At 37.3% G+C, this 24,122-nt stretch overlaps 1 protein-coding gene across 1 annotated transcript in view; it reads right to left on the reverse strand.

Annotated features, from left to right (window-relative positions):
* The window catches only part of Myo3a (myosin IIIA), a 189,989-nt gene that overhangs the window by 113,664 nt on the left and 52,203 nt on the right, over window positions 1-24,122 (reverse strand). The window contains exons 9-13 of the mRNA XM_052156948.1: window positions 16,044-16,143; window positions 12,976-13,092; window positions 11,493-11,597; window positions 11,314-11,397; window positions 7,541-7,743 (exon numbers count right to left, since the gene is read on the reverse strand). Coding sequence (XP_052012908.1) covers window positions 7,541-7,743; window positions 11,314-11,397; window positions 11,493-11,597; window positions 12,976-13,092; window positions 16,044-16,143 — 609 coding nt within the window. The remainder of the gene's footprint in view (window positions 1-7,540; window positions 7,744-11,313; window positions 11,398-11,492; window positions 11,598-12,975; window positions 13,093-16,043; window positions 16,144-24,122) is intronic.

Here is a 24,122-nt window from a genome sequence, read left to right on the forward strand (position 1 = left end):
CTACAGTGAGAAAAGGGAGCTCTTAGAGTCCACTTCCAATAGAAAGACAGGGACTCAAGTGAGGGATGGGGTTGTCATCCCACAGTCAAAAACTCTGACCCAGAATTTTTTCTCTCTGAAAGAAATGCGGGGACAAAATGGAGAAGAGCCTGAGGAAAAGGAGGTCCAGTGACAGGACCAACTTGGGACCCAGCTCAGGGAGAGACCCCAAGGCCTGACCCTATTACTGATGCTATGCTGTGCTTATAAACAGCCCTATCATGACTGCCTTCCTAAAGACCCAACAAATAGCTGAACAAGCCAGATGAGATACTATACCCAACCAATGGACAGAAGCTGGTGAACTCTGTGGTTGGATTAGGGAAAAGCTGGAAGAAGCTGAGGAGGAGGGTGACCCTGGAGGGAGACCAGCAGTCTCAACTAACTTGGATCTGTGGGATCTCTCAGACACTGAGTCACCAACCAGGAAGTATACACCAGCTGATATGAGGCCCCTAACACATATACAGCGGAGGACTCCTGGGTCTGGACTCAGAGAAGATGCAACTAATCCTTGAGAAACTTGGAGCCCCAGGAAGTGGGTAGGTCTGGTGGAGTGTGTGGGTGGTGTGTGTGGACATTCTTTTGGAGATGGGGGGGAGGAGGTGTGGGATGTGGAACAGTCGGAGGGTGCGTCAGAAGGGGGTTAAAGTCTGGACTGTAAAAAAAAAGGTTAAAGAATAAATAAAAACCACACACAGGACAATACTGGAAAATACAGGTGAAGAGAATGAATGAAATTATTTGAAATGTGAAAATAGAAATAGAAGCAATAAAGAAAACACAAACTGAGGGAAGAGAACAAGAATTACAGATGCAACAGAACACAAGAGACAGAAAATAGTATTTCAGGCATAGAGAATATGATTGAAGATATCAATATATCAAAGAAAATGCTAAATCCAAAAAGTTCATGACACAAAACATCCAAGAAATATGGGACAATATGAAAAGAACAAACCTAAGAAAATAGGAATAGGAGAAGATTCCCAGATACCAGGCCCAGAAAATATTTTCAACAAAATCAAATCATAAAAGAAAATTTCACCAACCTAAGGATATGTCTATAAACACACGAGGAGGTTACTGAACAGCTAATCAATTGGACCAGAACGGAAAAATTTTCTGCCACATAATAAACATTACACTAAATGTATAGAAGAAGGTAAGAATATTAAAAGCTACAAGGAAAAAAAAAGGACAAGTAACATATAAAGGCAGACCTATCAGAATTACACCTGACTTCTCAACAGAGACTTTAAAAGACAGAAGGGAGCGGGCAGATATCTTGCATACTCTTAAGAAAGCACAGATGTCAGTGCAGACTAACATATCCAAAAAAACCTTTCAATTTCCATAGATGGAGAACACAAGATATTCCATTAGAAAATGAAATTTGAACAATCTTTATCCACAAATCCATACATATTGAAGATACTAGAAAGAAAACCCCAACTCAAGGAGGTTAACTCCATGAAAGGAAACATAGGACATAAATAACCTTACACCAGCCAACCAGAAGAAAGAACACACACACACACACACACACACACACACACACACACCCTACCTCCACCAACATAAAAATAACAGGAATTAACAATCACTGGTTATTAATATTTCTGAACATCATGGGTTCGATTTTCAAGTAAAAAGACACAGGATAACATTATGGCTGCAAAACAAGATCCATCATTCTGCTGTATATAAGAAACATACCTAAGGAACACATATAGCCATTATCTCAGTATAAAGACCTGGAAAAAGGTTTTTAAAGCAAATAGACCCAAAACGCAAGTTGGCATAGCCATTCTTATATCTAATAAAATAGACTTCTAACTAAAAATAATCAAAAGAGATAGGGAAGGACATTTCATGCTAATCAAAGGAAAAATCCACTAAGATGATACCTCAGTTCTAAACATCTATGCTCTACATGCAAGGGAACCCTATATATAAATGATATATGATATGTGATATGTGATATGTGATATGCGATATGTGATATGTGATATGTGATATACGACATACAATATACAACATATGACACACGACACACGACATACGATATATGACATATGACATATGATATATTACATATGACATATGATATGTGATATATGATATATGATATGATATGACATGTGACATGTGACATGTGACACATGATATGATACATGATACATGATATATGACATATGACATATGACATATGACACATGATATTATATATGGTATGTGGTATATGATATATGGTATATGATATATGATATATGATATATGATATATGATATATGATATATGATATATGATATATGGTATATGGTATATGGTATATGATATATGATATGTGATATGTGATATGTGATATGTGATATGTGATATGTGATATGTGATATATGACATGACATATGATATATGACACATGAATGATATATGACACATGACATATGATATATGACATGCTATATGCTAGATGCTATATGATATATATAACTATATATAACAATATATGATATATATAACTATACATATAACAATATATAATATATATAACTAAAGATTGAATCATACATCAAACTCCACACATTAATAGTGGTATATATTTACATCTAACTCTCACTAATGGACAGATCATTGAGATAGAAACTAAGCCGAGAAATAACTAAACTAATGGAGGCTATGAAGCAAATGGAACTAGTAGACATCTATACAACATTTCACCCAAACAAAGAAGAATACACTTTCTTCTCAGCATCTCACAAAATCTCTAGAACTGGCCATATATTTAGTCACAGAGCAAGCCTCAACAGATCCAACAAAATGGAAATAACCCCTTGATTCTTATCAGATCACCATGGAATAATGCTAAACTTCAACAACCACAGAAACAGCAGAAAGCCTACAAACTCGTGGAAACTGAACAATTCTCTACTCAGTGATCACTGGGTTAGGACAGAAATAAAGAAAGAAATAAAAGACTTTCTAGAATTCAATGAAAATGAATGTACAACATACCCAAACTTATGGAACATAACCAAGCAGTGCTAAGGGTAAATTCATATCATTGTATGACTTCATAAAGAAATTGGAAAAAATCTCACATTAGCAACTTAAAGCATGCCTGAAAGTTTTAGAACAAAAAGAAACAAACACACCCCAAAAGGAGTAGACTGAAAGAAATATTCAAAGTCAGGGCAAAAATCAGTAAATTAGAAACAAAAATAACAATACAAAGAATCAAGGAAACCAAGAGCTGGTTCATTAAGAAAATTAGCAATATAGACAAACCCTTAGTCAAAGAAACTAAAAGGCAGAGAGAGATTATCCAAATTAACAAAATCAGAAATGAAAAGGGGGACATAATAACAGACACTGAGGAAACCCAAAGAACCATTAGTTCTTAATTCAAAGTCTTTTACTGCACAAAATTGGAAAATGTAAATGGGATGGACAATTTTCTTTATAGATACCACTTACCAAAGTTAAATTAAGATCAGATAAACAATCTAAACAGTCCGATAACCCCAAAGGAAATAGAAGCAGGCATTAAGTCTCCCAACCAAAAAAGACCCAGGGCCAGATAGTTTTAGTGCAGAATTGCAACACAGTTTCAAAGAAGAGATAATACCAATGTGCCTCAAACTATTCCACAAAATAGAGCAGAGGAAACACTACTAATCTTGTTCTCTGAGGCCACAGTCATCCTGATACTTAAACCATACAAAGCCTCAACAAAGAAAGAGAATTTCAGACCAATTTCCTTTATGAACATTGATGAAAAATGTTCAATAAAATACTTGAAAACTGCATCCAAGAACACATCTAAAACATCATTCACTATGATCAGGTATCCTATGGATACAGGGTTGGTTCAACATGCAAAAATACATCAATGTAATATAACATATAAGTAAACTGAAAGAGAAAACCTCACACAATCATCTTGCTAGATGCCAAAAAGGCCTTTGACAAAATCCAACACCCTTTAATGGTAAAAAGTCTTGGCGAGATCAGGGATACAAGATCCACAGCTAAACAAGATAAATACAATATACAGCAAACCTATAGGTAACATCAAATTTTAATTTCTGAAAAGACTGAAAATTAAAATTTCAGTTTACTGAGAGAAACTTAAAAGCAATTCCACTAAAATCAGGGACACAGCAAGGCTGTCTACTCTTCAATATGGTACTTAAAGTAATCAGAAGAGCAATTAAACAACTAAAGGAGGTCTAGGGGATTCAAATTGGGAAAAAGAAGCCAAAGTATCATTATTAGCAGATGATATGATAGTATGTATAAGTGATTCCAAAAATTCTACCAGAGAATGCCTATAGCTGATAAATACCTTCAGCAAAGTGTTGGGATACAAAAGTTTAACTCAAAGAAATCAGTAGCTTTCCTATATATGAATGATAAATCAGGAAAACAACACCCTTCACAACAGTCAAAAATAATATAAAATATCTTTGTTTAATTCTAAGCAAGCAAGTGTCAAGAACTTCAAGTCTTTGAAGAAAGAAATTAAAGAAGATATCCAAAGATGGAAAGATAGCCCTTGCTCATAGATTAGTAGGATTAACATAGAAATGGCCATGTTATCAAAAGCAATCTATAGAATCAACACAATTCCCATCAAACTTTTGACACAATTCTTTACAGATCTTGAGAAAACAATTCTCAACTTCAAATGGAAAACAAAAAAACCCAGGACATCTAAAACAATCCTGTGCAATAACCCGGCGAACTGGAGGTATCACCATAACTGATTCCAAGTTGTACTAGAGAGCAATAGTATAAAACAACATGGTATACACATAAAAAAAACCAGACAGGTTCATCAGTGGAATCAAACTGAAGGCCCAGAAATAAATACACACCACTATGAACACTTGATTTGTGACAAAGAAGTCAAAATCATACAATGGGAAAAAGAAAGCATCTCCAACAAATGGTGCTGGTATAACTGGATGCCTGCATGTAGAAGAAGGCAAATAGATTCATATTCATCACTCTGTACAAAACTCAAGTCCAACTGGATGAAAGACTTCAACATAAAACTGATCACACTAAATTTAATAGAAGAGAAAGAGGGGAACTGCCTTGAACATATTGACACAGGAGACAACTTCCTGAACAGAATACCAGTGACTCAGGCACTAAGATCAATAATTAATAATCACGACCTCATGGAACTGAAAAGCTTCTATAAGGCAAAGGACACCGTCAATAGGACAAAATGACAGCCAACAAGCTGAAAAAATATCTTCACTAATACTATACCCAACAGAAGACTAATATCCTTAATATATAAAGAACTCAAGAAATTAGATACCAGCAAACCAAATAACTCAATTTAAAAACTGAATACAGAACTGAACAGAGAATTCTCAACAGAAGAATCTTGAATAACCAAGAAGCAATTAAAGAAATCTTCAATGCCCTTAGTCATCAGGAAAATGCAAATCAAAATGACTCTGCCATTCCATCTTACTCCCATCACACATGATAGCACATGTTGGTGAGGATGTAGAGAAAGGGAAACATTCCTGCATTGCTGGTGGGAGTAGAAACTAGTACAAAAACTCTGGAAATTAATTTCACAATTTCTTAGGAAATGGGAATGATTCTACCTCATGGCCTAGCTATACCACTCCTAGGCAAATACCCAAAGATGCCCACTATACCACAGGGACACTTGCTCAATTAAGATCATAGATAATTTATTCTTAATAGCCAGAAATTAGAAACAACTTAGATGTTCCTCCACTGAAGAATAGATAAAACACGGTCCATTTCTACAGTGGAATACTATTCAGGTCTTAAAATCAACAAAACATCAGGAAATTTGTAGGCAAATTGATGGAACCAGAACATATCATTCTGAGTGAAGCAACCCAGACCCAGATAGACAACCATGCTATGTTCTAAATAAGTGGACATTAGCCATAAAGTACAGGTTAACCATGTTATAATCCACAGACCCAAAGAAACTAAGTAAGAAGGAGGGCCCAAGAAAGGATGCTTGGATTGTACTCAAAAGGGGAAATAACATAGACATCAGAGGTGGATGGGGGGAGGGAAGAGGGAGTGAGGAGGGGAACAGGAATGGGGATCAGGTGTGCAATGGGGGGAGGATAGGAGAGAGTTGGGATGAGACCTGGGAGCAGGAGGCTCCTCGGAGTTTATGGGGGTGACCCTATCTGAGACTCCTAGCAGCTGGGGATATGGGGACTGTAGTGACACCTCCTATAGCCAGATGGTACTTCCAGTGGAAGGAAGGGGACACCAACCACAAAACCTTTGACCCAAAATTTGTCCTGCCTACCAGATATGTAGGGATAAACATGGAGCAGAGATTGAGGGAATAGCCAACCAATGACAGGCCCAACTTGAAACCCATTCCATAGGCAAAAGCCAGACCCTGACTTGATTAATGATACTCTGCTATGCTTGTACACAGGAGCCTAGTACAACAGTCCTCTGAAAGCCTTTATCCAGTAACTGATAGAAACAGATGCAGAGACCCATAGCCAAACGTTACACAGAGCACAGGAGCCCAAGGAGTCAAACACAACAAGAAAGCATACAGTTAGCTAACCTGGGCCCATGCTGGCTCACAGGGACTGAACTACTAACCAAAGAACCTTCATTGGCTAGACCTAGAACCCCTATATATTTGGAACAGATAGATGTCTTGGTCTTCATGTGGGTTTCCTAACAATTGGAGCAGGGGCTGTCTCTGACACTCTTGTCCTCCTTTGGATTTGCTTCCCCTAGTTGGCCTCCCTGGTCAGGTCACAGTGGGAAAGAAGGTGCTTAGACCTCCTGGGACTTGATGTGCCAGGGCAGGGTGGTACCCTTGGGGGGGCTACTCCTTCTTCAATAAAACAGGGAAGGGCTTGTGAGGGAGGGAGTGGGGGAAGAGGAGGGAGGAGACTGCAATTGAAATGTAAAGGGAATAAATAAATAAATGAAAAAATGTAATTAGAATTGAAAAGCACAAACAAGCAAATATGAGTGGTATTGATGATCTAAATTCAATTAGTAATAAAAATAGTCTCATAGCAAGACATTCCTGAATACTATATTAGGTCTGTTATGTATAAACAGAGGAAGAAGAAAATAAAAATATCTATGTTTATCCAGAAAAAGAATAATAGTTATATTTAAAGGAGAGGCAGACTCTATTCTTTTTTAATTAAATTCCTCATTGATTTTTGTTTGGAGAAATGAGGTTTATCTACTTGCTCTTCCCCACTGTTTGTATCTCCTATGTAGTAGCATAATTATTAGGGCATTTATTAATTCTGCTATCAGATGCTAATATATGTGAGAATAAAGTACTGGTGAGGGGGGGTCTCTTTACTTCCAAAATAAGTAACTTACACACAATAAGTTATCAATAGAATTAGGAGTTCTGGAGAGCTTTTAATTATATAAGCATGATTTTTGCATATATTACCCAGAAACTAAGGTATATCTGACATGCACTTACATGGCTTGGTGAATGACACGGGATTTTTCCAGAAGGTATTCAGAAATCTGTGCTCCTACTACAGCTCCAGAAGAGGTAAATTTCATTTCTAAGTATTTTCCAAATCTGCTGGAATTGTCATTTATAATAGTGCAGGCATTGCCAAAGGCTTCAACCAAATTGTTCATTTGTAAAATCTTCTCTTGCAGGGTTCTGTTATTAGCCTACATAGAGATGTCAAGATACAAAAAGCAGAATAAAATCAATTAGTTGCTAATAAAATGTCTTTTTTTGAAAAGTACTTTATATGCAAACAAAAACACAGGAGTACACATTTTGGTATACTGTCAGAGGTAGTATATGCCCCTCCTATATACATTTCACACACTTTCTCAGGAACACAGAAAGAGATATTTTCTCTTTTCTTATTCACATACAGTTCTGTGCTTGACATGACTATTTTTGTTGCTACTTCATAACTTTAAACTTGCTACTGTTATGAATCATAATGTAATTATCTGATATGCAGAATATCTGATATGCAACCCCCAAAGGGGCCACACAACTGATGCTGGATTTGTCTTGATGAATGAAAGAAGCTATCACAGTGAGGCTTTGAAGCTGCACAGAAAATTTCAAGTATAAAGAAATAATATGGGGCAAGAGAAGACAAATGGATCCTGAGACAAACTTGTCTCTGTTAAACATTTTTTGAGTGACCTCTACTTATGACAAAGCAAGAGAGCGTCTTTACTACCCATATTAAATAGCCTTAACCTGTTAAGTGAAGACGAAGGATTGCAAAAGAAAATTCCTTCTAGCAGACAACCAATTTTGCATCTGTTAAATCTTTATCAAGGACAAAAGTAAAAAGCAAGACAAGACCGGACAAAGGCATAATTTGCTCTGGACATACACACACACACACACACACACACACACACACACACACACACAAACACAAACACACACACACCCCATCAGATCACATGTCAAGATCTAGAACAAGGTAAAGATTAGATTAAGCAATTTGCTCCCAGCTACAGAGCAGCATCTACAGATTTCTAATCCATTATTGAAAACCTCTATCAGCTTAGAAATCAAGACAGACTAGCAAGGCCCTTGTAGACAACACTTGTGTCACCTAATTCCCATGTTATATCTTAGGAGCCTGAGTCTCACTGCTCCCCTGTTATATTTCATTTCAATGTCCTCCAAGACCTTTAAAATGTTCTTTACTGTAGCAGGAAGTTAATGGATATGGGGACAGGAAGAGACTGACTTCAGACCTTTTTGACTGCATAATCCTGAAGGGCCACACAAAGGCAGAGGTCAGGAGAAACAATACTTATACTCTATACCAGTATACATGACACAGTATATGGAAGGAAGTTCACTGAACGTAACAGGAATGGAATTCTTTCTATGCATAATTTTCAAAAAAGTTGGGCTCAGGTGAGCAGCTGTTTTTGGCTATGTAGCTTCAGTCTATTATAATAGGTTGTCAGCTATGTACCAGACAACAAATTTTTAGTTTTCTTGTGTTACTAGGAATAGAATCCAGAGTTTAAAATATGGCAGGCAAGACCTTTACCATCAAGGAGTAGTCATAGCCTGATAATTTATGTACTTTTTGGGCTTATTAATGAAGTCACTGTAAACACTTGTATGTACACGGGTTTTTATTTCCTTGCGAGGTAGAAGCAGGATCTCTGAGTTGCATGGAAAATGCAGCTTCCCAGTTGAAGGAACCAGTAAGCAGCTTTCCAAAGTGAGTGTGCTGTCTCACCACTGTTGATCTCAGTTACCACTAATTGGCATTATCACTAAGAACAGGTCAGAGTCTAGCTGCTCCAGGTCATTGTCAACATTTCCTCTTCTCAAATTCTTAATAAATAACTTTTAGCCACTTTGGTAGGCATATGAAGGGATCCAATTAAAGTCCTAATAAGCATTTTCCAGTGGTGGATCATACAGAGCAACTTTAGGAATGGTGGCGGACATCTACACAGCATATTTGAAATTGACCTTAAGTTATTTTCCATTTCCTGCCATTTAATTTCTTAATATAGGGTTTAAGACATTTTTGTATTTCTATATTTTTATTTCTTACATAACTTGTTAACACTTTCTCTTGAACAAGGCTTACATAGGTGTTTGTTTTAACTTTTAACAATACCAAAAGAATAAACTCAAAGTCTTCCTTTTATGAGTTGTGTATTTTGTGTTGTGTGTAAGATGTCTCTCATCAATGTAATACCACCATAACCATCTCTGCTTTGGTTTATAGTTTGTGGTTTTTCTATTGATACTTAATATCTATTTTGAGTTAGCTTTCTACAAGGTGAGGTCTAGACTGAGGTTCCCTTGTTTGTGAGGGCATACAAAATTCTTCAACTTTATATTTTTAAAAATTCACTATATTAAGTGACTAACTCTCTTTGACAATAATAAGTATTATTGACTCTAATCTGTTCCATGGATCTGTCTGTCACCATTCCTTAAAGATATACTTCATTGCTGGAACCTTGTAGTAAGTCAGAAAGAGCACAGCGCTCTGAATTTGTACTTTAACAAATTGTTTGGCTAGTATAGTTGTTTTGCCATTTCATGCAACATCCCCCTCACCCAACTTGGCACACTAATGTCCTTCAGTACTGCTTCTGGAGAAGCAGGGTATGGGGGATGGCAGGATACAAAGGATCTCATAGGGAAGATGGAAAAGGGGTCTTTTTAGAGAGGGGGAGGGAGATAAACACAGAAGACAGTGGAAGGTGGGTAAGACAACATTAAGGAAGCCTGGAACAGTCACAAGGAATCAAACTGTTGACTACTTGCTTTTAAAAAATTATAACACACATAACTATACAAATATAGTTTTAATGACCTTTTCACTTCTGGGATGATGGTGCTTCTCCCAAGATCTAAAACCACCTATCAAAAACTCTAATACCAGAGAGAGGAAGCTCTTTTTTGAGTTGTTTACCAGGGCTATCCAAGGAGATCCCCAAAGCATCCAGCCTCTGATGGTTTTCCCCCAAGAGGTAAACGGTCTCTATTGCTGAAGACATCATGCACTTAAGAAACAGAGCCCTGAGACCTGTGAACTGAAACTGATTGAAACACACCTTCTCTGAGGACTAGCTTTCATGGTATGAGAGGGAACTATGCAAGCTTCCAAAGGAAGGAAACAGCCTTGATGCCAGTGAACCACATCAATGATCAGCACAGAATGATAACCTAAGGGTTCAGCAGTGACATGAATACCTTTAGGCAACCAACAGCCTTCTAATTGAACTTCAGAACTACTCAACAGAAGAGAGAACTGTGCCAGTTACTTGAAACCTAGCTAACTACTCAGGGCCAATGAAGACATCGTAATTGGAGGAGAAGCTATGATCACTAAGTGACTAAACCAGCATAATCTCTAAAATATTATAAAAACTTCTATCCTTGTGCCCACAGATAAGTGTGATATTCACCCTTCAACAAGGAAACCCCTCTTTGTACCAGACAGAAATCATGAAAGAAAACCACAATCAATCAAAACACAGAGTTGTAGAACACAGTCCCAGTGGATACCTCTACAAAACACTCCCACACCTGAGGCTTAGGAAATATGCTCCTAATCACTGAGATCACTCTCACCACTGTTTAATATATTTTAAAATTCAAATGGTAACAATCATGTTCCATCATTTGCATGTATTATCAAGTATGGGAGTTAGTGAATACTAATATAATTATTTGAAACACACAAATATTTGTATTATGATAGGAAAAAATAATTTTACCTTTCCAAGCACAGTGAGGTGTTGAACCAGAAGATGGGCACTCTCTGTCTTGCCAGCACCACTTTCTCCAGAAATAACGATGCACTGCACAGGGGGGAAAGGGGGCCATGAGAAGATTGCATCTTTAGGAAATTCAGTGGCTCTCAGTGAAGTAAGGGATGTGGGAAAGCCTGCCTTACCTGGTCTGCATTATATGTGACCATAGACTGGTATCCCAAATCAGCCATTGCAAAAATGTGAGGTGGATTGGCACTTCTCTTTGCTCCAATATACAACTTAGAAAGCTGCGGTCAAAGTGGATAAATCTTATAGAGCTTTTTTGACTTGTTTCTGTTTTTATAGAGAGATCTAGTATTGAAAGTCAAAGATAAATAAAATCTACCAGAGCAAAACATTATTCACATATTTCTTCATGTATGTATGTATATTGTATTATGTGTGTATACATGTGTATACATATATATAAAGTATACACAGTTTATATATGTAAATATGTGTGTGTGTGTGTGTGTGTGTGTGTGTGTGTATGAACTAGTGCATAAGGCTATAACATGAAATGACAGAGTGACAGGTTGCTAGCATTTAAATGATTCTGTATGCTGTTTCCAACAAAGAGCTTAAGGCTTCAAAATGCAATTATTTGTTTACATGAAAAAACTTTACAAATAATATATCAGAAATTATTTTTTGGGGGACTGGCGAGATGGCTCAGTGATTAAGAGCACTGACTGCTCTTCCAAAGGTCCTGAGTTCAAATTCCAGCAACTACATGGTGGCTCACAACCATCTGAAACGAAATCTGATGCTCTTTTCTGGAGTGTCTGAAGACAGCTACGTGTACTTACATATAATAAACAAATAAATCTTAAAAATTATTTTGTTAACTACTTCTTCGATATGATAATAAGTGATATGTGACATCTTTTCCCTATCTCTTGATTTAACTTATATACTCTCACTTGATTTGTAAGAAATTGTACCATTAATTGACAGCAGATTTTTACTAAGTCCAACCTTTTTTTTTATAGCCCAGGCCAATGCTTGTAAGCATATCCTGTACATTTTAGGTTGGCATTTAAATGAGCTATTAGCTGAAATATTAAATAATGTTTTAAAATGAATAGAAAGCTGAAAGACAATAAGTCTAATTAAAAATGAAAAACAGTCTTCTTTAATTCTTTATTCAAAGCTTTAGTGACTAATTGATAATTAAATACTTTCCTCATAAAGAATACATTGTATGATAGTAATAAGCTAATTAACATGTTAAGAAAAATTTAAAATATCACAATAATACATTTTATAGCTATTATATACCCTCTATATAGAGGGTACACCTATATTTTTCACTCTCCAATGCTTAGTTCAAAGACAGACATTAAGAAAGACTCATTTTTTAGACATCATTTAGGAATAGGCTGTTACTAGGAAAATTGCATATAACTCACAATCTCAATATACTTTTGGAAAAAAGACCACAAATACTACTTATGTTAATTTTTTATATTTTTCCTACCTATCAGTTTGAATGACCTACATGTTTGAATGACCAATTTGTGAGAGTTTTCTCCAAAGGCTGATATATATATTGCTGCCATCCGTTAAAAAAGAGTCTGACTACTAGAGTTCTTTGTACAAAAGGAATATAAGCCACACACATACCTTTGTGGAATAAAGACCCAGACTCTGAAAAGGGTTAAGCGCAATGAGTATGTCTCCCACATAGATATAGATCTGATCTCTGGAATAACACTTCTCAAGGTGTTCAGATACAGTGTTCTGCAGCAAGATAAAGACAATTTCCTTCTCTTAAACAGCATTCCTAACTCAAGTATGGCAGCAATGGTCTACAGTCCTAGAGTACAGGATAGTGAGTCAAGAGGACCCGTGAAGAGGACAAAGTAGAAGAAACAAAATCATTTGTGTCCAACCATACTTTAAAAATTGAACAGGAATGAATATCAACACCTGGAATCTTGACTGAAGTTTAGAAAGAGATACTAACAGCAAACAAAATACCATCATGCTTTTAAACCAGTTAACTTCATAGGGGGTTTATGTGATTTTGCGGGATAAAGTAAAATATCATTTTTAAAATCTTTTCTTTTTATTTTTTGAGATATGGTCTCATGATGCAGTCCTGATTGGCTTGGAATTTATGATACAGAGATGCCAGCCTGGAAGTCACAGAAACTCTACAGCCTCTGTCATGGGATTGTGGAATTAAATGAGTACTACCATGCTCATTGGAAATGCTGACCTGAAGAGTATTTTCCAAGCATGTATACTTTGCCCATTATATGGTGTATATTATATTTACAGACAGTATTTTGAATTACGTGTTACATAACCTTCAAGGAAATAGGTCAGTGTAGTAAATGAGACAAGGAGGAATCCAGAGAGGAAAGAGAAGAATGTGTATGACTTATTCCAATTCAAGGTGATTTAATGGCAGGGTGTCTTCTGCTTAGACATATGGGTATACAACCTTTCTGATTGATCACATGACTATATGAATTGATTTTTAATACTGTTGCAATCATTATGGGAAGTCCACAACACAAAATAAAAGCAAAAGATCTTAAGTTTAAAAAAGGACAAAAAATAAAACCCAGACAACAGATGTGTCAAATTAATATGCAAGCTGATAACATGATTGTTGAATTATTTTCACTTCTCAACCTATGTCTTCACACAACACTGGGAGATTTGAAAGGAAGTGATTCAGAAGGCAGGAACAATCTCTGCCTTTACAGATGCTATTGGATTTCAAGATCTGTAATGATTTTGAGGAAGTTGTTTATATACCCTGAATTTGCCTGAATGACTGTGTTACTTGTCTTTCCACAAATACTTGAGATAAGTCAACTTATAAAGAGAAACGGATTGTTTTGTAGGCTTAAAATGGTATTTGTTCCCTTGCTTTCGGTCTTGGATGGGCCTATCCATCACAGTGTGAACACATATTCCCTATCACACAGAGAAAAAGAGATTGGGGCCAGGGACCTATCTACATTCCACTTCAAGGACATGCCTCATATTGGGCTAAGACTTCCCACCAGTTTCCATTTCTTAATTCTTCTACTCTTTCCCATAGTGTCACAGGCTGGACAATCCAGATGCAAACTAAACAGATTGCTTCTGTTCAGAATGTCTTTGGCTTTGTTGAATTTCCGAGTAAAATGTTCAGGCATTAATCAGAAGGGTTAACAACTAAATTACTGTTGACCAGACTGGACAGAGATCTTCTCCTTTACTCAGTGGAGCCATTTATTTCTTTAATGACCAGATTTATCTGGAATACAGAGCGGGGAGAGAAGAGAGCCTGTGGTTTACTGGTTTGGACCTGTATCATCTGAGGCAACAGCAATGAGGAGTTTCAAGCACAATGAATTGTCCTCAGAGTGTGAGCAGGAGCTTTGTGATTTGTGAGAACCATGTAACAGCCTCGTTGTGGCATCTCAGATGTATCTGTCCTGCCACTGAGAGCCAGCAGGAGACAGAGGCTACATGCTAGGTATAAGAGACAGACTGTCTAATGGGTGAACCATACTTTTGAGACTCCCAGAAATTACTGAGAAGAAACATTTGTGACCTGACAACTCACATTTTAGAGAGCTCACTTCTTTGTTATTTGAGTATTTAAAAAATGACAGCAAGCCAGAAAGATGTGGAAATGTGATATTTTAAAGATAGGAGAGATAAGAAGAGATGAATTATGAACTGAACTGACCAAAGTATTCCTATTTTGCTTTATTTGACTCCATTTTGGGTCCTTCACCCAACCACCTCCAGTCCAGATATGCACATCTTGCTGAAAAAGCATTCTAGACTAGCATCCCCTGCAAATCAAGAAAGTCCATTGTTTTCATCAACTAATGTGGGAACAGACTGAGGAGGAGCTTGGGGAATGAAAGGCAATCGAGTCCCATGAATGAATCCCGGCAATCAGACTTCAGAGATGAGCATTAAGGTATAGCTCTTCATCCCACATTTTCCTTTGCAGCATTGGCTGCCACACACCTTACAAACTGAAGCTTTGTGTATCCTTGTTGATGTACTTTGTTTGGGGCTTCATAAATCCTAACCTGTCTTTCTCTAGGGTTGGAAGTCTTTTCAACATGTATATTCTGTGGGTAGGACATGAGCCAGACACAGTGGCTCATGCCCTATAATCTCAGCACATGGGGAGAAAAGACATAAGGCAGGTTGATGCATGTTTGAGGACAACCTGTGCTATACAATGCGTTCCAAAGCAGCCAGGGCTACATAGGGAGACTATGCCTCAAAAAAGCCAGAAAGGGGCACAAACACAGAAAGAAACACATAGATAAAGAGACATATGTGTGTATGTACACACACACACACATGAATACACATGGAGATATCATGTATGACATTACAGATGATATTTAAAGAACCCTTTGTATCTATCAGTTCTTTAAATGAAAAGACTATGTAGATGGAATGGAGCGATGGCTCAGAGTTTAGAGCAATTGTTTCTCTTTCAGTGAACCCAGGTTCCATTCCCAGTACCCACATGGCAACTCACAATTGTCTACAAGTCCAGTTCTAGCAGACCTTATGCCCTCTTCTCTCCTCCTTGGGCACCAGCCATGCACATGATGCGTAGACATACACCAGACAAAAACTCACACAAATGAAATACAATAAATAATTATAAATCTCAAAAATTAGAATGTTTAAATTTAATTAAACTCAAATCTTACCTCATCCAGAACATCTAGGGTTGCCAAATCGTCTACATCCTTCAGACTGGAAATGAGAGATCTATTTAAGTTACCTTTCTTGGTATGAATCCGTTCATGCCTGTGAAGAAAATCCATTTCTGACTTAGGAGCTTATTGCTGATCTGTGTGGAAGTTTTAGGTTTTAGGGGACTGGAAAGTTCTTCTGTGCTGTTTGTAGACTGAATGAAAGAAAGCTTGCTAGAAAATGCCATTACATATTTGGATCTTTAGTTTCTCCTCCACATTAGGAAAACACCACATATTAAACTCACAGTGCCTCACAAATGATCAAAGGGCCATTATTTCTACTATGAACCCTCCTTGAGTAATTTGAAATGGAAAAGGAAGGATTATCACCAAACTTGTTAAAAGTATGAAGTATCATTGACATTTCTATATGTGATTGAAACCATTATAGGATATTGAATTTGGAACTCTGAATTCACTTGGTATCTGATTTTTTTCTGAAGTAATGTTAGGCCACTGATAGTATAAATGCAGTCATTTTCAAATTTTTCCCAGAATACATATTACAAAATTTTGAAATATTAATTGAGCACATAGTAAACTGATTTCAGTTTTGGCTCCATGTCTCCCACCTCTAACAAAGAAGCCATCTGAATCTGTTATCTGCTAGCAAAGTAAAATTAATTTTCTCCAATAGAGTCTCCCTGGGTATATTAACCGTACTTAGGGGTAGGTTCTGTGGTTAGCCATAGATGACCAACACAAAGCCAACTCAATGGTATTTTTTGTAGCTCCACAAGGTTCTATTCAAGTTGCCATAGAAATAAAGGAATTAATATGTCTACCCATTGGTAATAGCCATAGTCTGCGACAATGGCCAGCATGTCAGGGTATCCCCTTAAGTGTCCAATAGTCACTTATGTCTCTGTGATAACTAACGGTTATCTAATTGGATGTAAGACCTGCTCAACAGGAGAGAAATTATGCAGGATACTCCTGACTCCTACAGCAGGATTTGTGCATAGTTTTTCTCCACATTTTCTGTATTAAGCAGGCATCATCTTTTATATTCTGCTACACATGAAGAGATTAATTTGTTTTGATATATTCTTTTAAAAAAACAGAAAAAGAAATCCAATTATCCAACTGACTGAGGACAGTCTCTAGATTTTTCATCTATTGCTATAAGTCCATTTAGCATAAAAACTGTGGCTGGAAGATGACAAGGAGCAGCTGGTAAGGTGCAGAAAGGTCGATATTTAGCTGGCTGAGGCCCAGCCTGCTTTTCTGTGAAGTCATCCTCTGTGATGCTTTTGGTTCTGGCTGTCAAAAACCTAGACAAAATGTGCTTATATGATGCTTAATAATCCCAGATGGTGCCTTATTGTCTATAGAAAAATTTAACATTTTCCTGGCATGAAACTCATGGTCTTCACAATACTCTAGCATTTTTAGTATTATTGCCTGTCTCTGGGCACAATACCCTTCACCAGGCTGAGTATTTTAAAGACTCTGTACTAGTGCCTCTTTGTTTTCCCTGCTTGGAGCTGTTTCCCTTTTATGTGTGGAAAATTCCACTTATCCTTCATAGGTAAGCATAGATATACCTGCCCTAGGAGTCATTAGGAAACTTGACAGAACACACTAGCAAAGTTCTCCAGTTGTTTAAATGGTATATGGTCATAGTTTCTACCAGAGAGTGAAAATCTAGGTTTGTTCATATTCTTATCGGTGGATACAAAGATGTGGAAGAGAACTGCTGACCTGAATTTTTATTATTTTCTTTGATGTGATAGTATACCTGCTGAAATAAACTGAATGTTCTTGTGTTTCAGTAGACAAACACCCTCCGAATAATAAGGTATAATATTAAGTAGTTTTAAAAGTAAATATACCTGGTTTTTCATCAGATAGTCCAAATGTCTCAATTTTCCCACTGTTGAGTATCTTTATCATGACTATTTATAGTTCTGGTAAGCTTCATGCCTCTAGTGTCAAGTCATTTTAAATATATACATTGATCTGTCAGATTTGGCCACATGCCAAGTGCCACATACCAGAACTGTATGGAAAATGAATTATGTTTTTTCAAAATGTACATGAAAAAAGTGATCTACAGATTTTGAGCACCACTTTCTTTTGAACTTTCTCCCATTTGTGTTGTTGAATACAAACCCGAGTGTGTAGTTTAACCCAGTCCACACTGATTGCTACCTCATTATGTTGAAGGCACTGAACTAAATGTTCTCCTCAGAGAAGTTTAATTGTATGAGCTAGGTAATACAAATATTTAAAAATCACACAAGGCATATTAGCAAGTGTCAAGATAGAGACAATATATAAAATGTCAGAGAAATGACAAGGAGAGGATGAACAATTGCATTCTAGTAAACTGAGTAGGGTACTAAGAGTTTGTATGATGGTTTGAGTTGGATTTCATCAACCTGTGGAAGAGTGTTTGTGTGTACCCAAGACAGCTTGTACTACAGACAGGAGGTGGAGGGCCAGAGAAATGAGGTCAAAGGAGGTCATGGCTGTGATAAATACAGATTCTTAAGAGTGCTTAAGTCTCACATATCCAAAGACAGGTTATGGTCTCTCTCTCCTCCAACAATCTGAAATGCTTCCAGTGCTTCCTACCTCACTGCCCATCTGACTACATGCACCAGAAATCTCTCTCTCACACTATATGGATCCCATCACCAAATTATATAGCTTTAACCCCTTAACATTACTCAAGTCTCCATCTTCTTTGTGTCCCCTGTGATGATGGTACTGTTGACAATGAAGATGGAGGAAGAAAAGTCGGACGTTATGAAAACTACAGAAAAAGCATTTCAAGGAGAAGGAACAAGAGAGTTGAAGGATCCAGAAAACAGAATATAGTGACACGCAAACAATGACGAAAATGCAGACTTGATAGGATTTAGTGACAGGTTCTAGTTCATTCTGCAGACTGTGCCAAAGGTGTAACTGCATGTATCCACAATTACGTTGTCTTACAGAGTTCAGAGCTCTAAAAGGTTTTCTGTGTATTCCTTCACTCTATGCAAGGTGCTGGTTGTTACTGGTATTTTTATTGTCATTAAAGGGTAATAATATAAAATGCAACCTTTTCAGTTTGGCTTTATTTAGTTAGTGAATTTAAGTAGTCATCATATCTTTTATGACTTCATAGCTTATTGATTTAGAGTAAGGAATAATACCCCATTTTAGGTAGTCTGTTTACTTACGAGTCAGTAATTATTTATCCAATATTTATCTGCTAATTTTTCTAGATTTTTGTGTTTATGTTCATAAGACATGTTGACCTATGATAGATTTCTTTTCTTGTGTCTTTGTTTTCAGGCCTAGGATACTAATACAGCTTTATGAGGTAAGTTATAAAGTATTGTCTCTGATTTTATCTTCTGGAAAAGTATAGAAAATTTAGAAGCTTTCTTCCATAAATACTCAGTAGAATTAAGTCTAAACTATACAGGTCTGGTGCTTTTAATTTTGGAATATTATCAGTTGTTATTTCAATTTCCCTAACAGACACTGATATGTTCAAATTTAAATATTCCTTCTCTGAGCTTTGACAGATTGTTTTATTCCAGAACTTTGTCCTTTTTATTCAGGCTATCAAATCCTCCCAAAGTTTGTGTGTGTAAGTGTGTGTGTGTGTGTGTGTGTGTGTGTGTTTGATGTGTATAATTGAAATCTGGATTTTATGTATGAGAGAAAACAAATGGCACTTGGCTTTCACAGTCTGTCTTATTTTGTTTAACATAATTATTTCTAAATACATCTGTTTTCCTTCAACTGCTGTGACTTTATTTTTCTTTGTGGCCAAATGAAACTCCATTGTGTATATCAACTGTTCTTTATCCACTCATCTATGGATGGGCATATAGGCTGGATCTAATTGTTAAATCTCAGGAATGGTATGGCATGGGTAAGTATCTTTGGGGTACACTGAAGTAGAGTTCTTTGAGCGTGTGCCCAGGGATGGTACAGTGGGGCCTTGTGCATTATCTACTCTATGGTAAGTTCCATTGCAGCTTCACCATTTATCATGTTCCCAAACAGCACTATCTAAACATTTTTCCTCTTTACTTCACTCTCCCAACATAAATGGGTCTTCATACTCCCAGTGCTAGCCATTCTGGCTTGGGTGAGAAGGAATCTCAAAGCACTAGTTGAACATAATTTGAAGTTTTTTTGCCATTTGCATTTCCCCCTTTTTTGAATTGCTTATTAAATTCATTGAATAGATGATTTGGAGTTTGGTGTTTAATTTTTTAACTCTTTTGAGTCTGTTTATTAATTTCCTGTTTTATGGGCAGTTGGCAAACTTTTCTTATATTCAGAAGACTATCTCTCCACTCTGCTGATGTGTATTGTTTTTGTTTTGTTTTATTTTTCTGTGAAAAAGCTCTCAATTCCATGTAACCTTATTTATCAATTCTTGGTAAGATTCCCTGCATTCTTTTGGAAATTCCATGAGCATGGGGTGGAGAAAATCTCTCTCCTGGGTAGCTAAGTTTATGACTAGGTATTTTATTTTTATATTTTGAATTAGCATTAATGGGAATTTATTCCTTCCTTCTATTTTGTCAAGCTCACTATTGGTATGGAGAAGAGCTAATGATTTTGGTGTGCTGATTTTGTCTAGTGCAACTTTTATTTGAATGTAGCTCACTTATTCTTGCTTTTCTCACTTTTGTCTTACTGTTCTAGTCAAGGCTTTGAATACCATATTAAGTAAGAGTAATGACAGTGGGCACAATTCTCATGTTCCTGGATTTAGAAGAAGTGTTTCATTTTCTCACACTTAGTACCATGTTGGCTGTCCTTGTTACACTGAAGTCTGTTCTTTACTTGCCTCTGTTTATCAGGATTTTCATCATGAAGTGATGTTGAGCTTTGTCTGAGGTCATTTTCTGATCTTTCAAGATGATCATGTGATTTATCATTCATATCTATTTATGTGTATATTATATTATACTTGGTTTTCATATGTTGAAGCAAGCAACCCTACCTTCCTGGAATAAAACCAAGGTCTTAAGATTTCTTTTTTTTGTGCTGTGAATGTTAAGGTGATCTATGGCAATGACTTTCCTTTTACTTCTGATAATAGTAATCTTGTGCTTTTTGTTTGTTTCTTAGTTACTCTGGCTAGAGACCTAACAATTTTATTGATCATTTCAAATTGCTGGCTTTGGCTTTGTGCATTTCCTGTCTTGATTTCCTGTTTTAAATGCCACTATTTTCTATAGTAATTTTCAATCATATATTTCTTTTAACATACTTTAAAATTAGTTTGCTTTTGTAGATACCTTTCAGAAGCCTAGAAAACTGAATTTTAGATTTATTTCCTATTTTAGGCATTTAGTGCTCTGAGTTCTTGATCTGATGAACTCATGTGCCCGTCATCTGAGCCTAGCTATAATACTTGTTCCAATTCTTCCAATTTCATCACCACTGTACACATATTTCCATTTTTTGGGAGTCTCGTATATTTTTCTTGATAACCAGATGGGATGTATTGGGTAAAAGAAACACCCATAAATTGGCCTTCATTATCATGGAGAGAGGGGGTGGGAATCAGAGCAGCATGCAGCAGACCACTGTGCTGATCCAGTCTGATTCTCCCAGAGTATTTGCACTGGGAACTTAACAAGGACTTAGGATTCTCAACTCTCCTCCCCCTTCTCAGAAGGTCAGGATGTGGGGTGCAGTAGGAAAGCAGTTGGCTATTTTCCTTTCTCCAGGTCATCTAAAGTTGAAGAACCCAAGTCTCTATAGCCTATGTTTTACTTTGATAAAATACATACTCTTTGTTTGTTTGTTTGTTTTTTATTTGATGTAGTCTTTATTTACATATCAAATGATTTCCCCTTTTCTGGGTCCCCACTCCCCATAAGTTCCATAAGCCCTCTTCCCTCCCCCTGTTCCTCCATCTACTCCTTACCATTTTCCTGTTCTGGTATTCCCCTATACTGTTGTATTGAGTCTTTCCAGAACCAAGGACCACTCCTCTGTTCTTTTTGGACATCATTTAATATGTGGATTATTTCTGGGCATGGCACTTCCGGAGGACCCTGCTATACCACTCCTGGGCATATACCCAGAGGATTCCCCAGCATATAATAAGGACACATGCTCCACTATGTTCATAGCAGCCCTATTTGTAGTAGCCAGAAGTTGAAAGAACCCAGGTGTCCCTCAAGGGAGGAATGGATAAAAAAATGTGGTATATTTACACAATGGAGTACTATTCATCCATTAGAAACAATGAATTCATGAAATTCGTAGACAAATGGATGGAGCTGGAGAACATCATACTAAGTGAGGTAACCTAGTCTCCAAAGATCAACCATGGTATGCACTCACTGATAAGTGGAAATACATACTCTGGAACTCAGTTTTTTCTCTTGCTGATGTTTTCCAGTATTCATTCTGAGAAGCCATTTGGTCTAGAAAAAACAGAAATGTGGGAGTTCCTTTTGACTGTGACTTTTGTTGTTTTTAACTCTCCAACTTGCTCAAATGTGGCTTCCAGAAATTCATCTAACATCGTCCTCTTGTCTCAGCATACTCCTAGAAAAGCCCTCTATTCATGGGTTCCTGCTCAGTAAGAAGAAATTATCTTCATCTGCCTGCTCATCAGTTCAAGTCTACAGGCAGCAGCTTACCTCATCATCCTCCAAGATAGACTCAAGGACTGGCGATGATTATATCTGTTCACCTCTGAGCTCTTTACATAGTAGAACAGAGTGAGCCTTTAAGAAGTTGTGTTTGGGACAGCAGCCTACCCTGGCTTCCCTCTGAGAGGCCCAAGAAGAAGCTGAAAGAATCAAATGCAGATATTTATACCCAACCAATTGACAGAATCTGGGGGCCCTGTGGTTGAATTAGGGAAAAGCTGGAAGAAGCTGAGGAGGAGGGGGACCCCATAGGAAGACCAACCATCTTAACTAACCTGGACTCCTGAGATCTTTCTGATACTGAACCACCAACCAGACAGTATACACCGTTATGAGGCCCCTGACACATATATGGCAGAGGACTGCCTGGTCTGGTTTCAGTGAGAGAAACTGCACCTAACCCTTGAGAGACTTGAGGCCCCAAAGAGTGGGAATGTCTAGTGGGGTGGAAGTCAGGGGGTGGGGATATCCTCTTGGAGACAGAGGGAGGAGGTATGGGATGAGGAATAGACAGGGAGTGGTATAATGACTGGACTGTAAAAAAATTAAAGAATAATAATTAAAAACAAGTTGTGTTTGTGAATGGCAATGAGAAAGACTTGTTACTCCATTCTTATAAATTTGAGGGGTGCAGAATATGGTTGATATCTAAGACATCCTCTTTCTTACCAGTATGTAGGAATTCCTGTAAATAATGAGGATGGTCATTTTATTAAAACTTTTTATTGATTCTTTGTGAATTTTACTGTGGGAAGCCATTAGAGACCCTCGCTTCGGCTGACAGGGCAAAGGTCCTGAGTTAAAAAAAAGGATAGCCTCTCCTGAGATAACTGCGGTAGACTCCAGCCTGTGCAAACACCAGATGTCTTCACGGGAGGACCCTTATCTCTTCCTGCTGAAACTGCTAAGATTGCCCTTCCTTCCTTTGTCCTTGCCTTGAGGCACGTCCCTCCTGAAAGCCTTAAAACCTGTGTACCGCAGAACATTAAACGAGACCTCGACAACTGAACCCCCTCTGCCTGGTCTCCGTTCTTCTCCCCCCCCCCATTTTTGACCCGCACGTAGTGCCCCTTCGGAACCCTGGAATAATTGGACCCGCCGGAAGGGTTACATTTTACATCATGGACTCCAAGCCCAGTCATCTCCTTGTTCCTTTGTACCTGCTCTCCTTCCTTGCAACTTCTCCACCAAAAGAAAATAACAAACAAAATAAAAACAAGACATCTCGTTGTGGAATCTGCATGTGTCCTACATAGCACTCCCCTTATCACAAACAAATTTACAACTTGTAAATGTTCAATGAGTCATTTGTCATGGCTTCAATGAGTCATTGAGGTCTCTGGATTCTGCTACACTTTCAATACTGGATCTTCACTGGGACTCCTTTTGGATATCCTGT

This window comes from Apodemus sylvaticus, chromosome 14 (assembly GCF_947179515.1).
Source record: "Apodemus sylvaticus chromosome 14, mApoSyl1.1, whole genome shotgun sequence".
NCBI classification, from domain to species: domain Eukaryota; kingdom Metazoa; phylum Chordata; class Mammalia; order Rodentia; family Muridae; genus Apodemus; species Apodemus sylvaticus.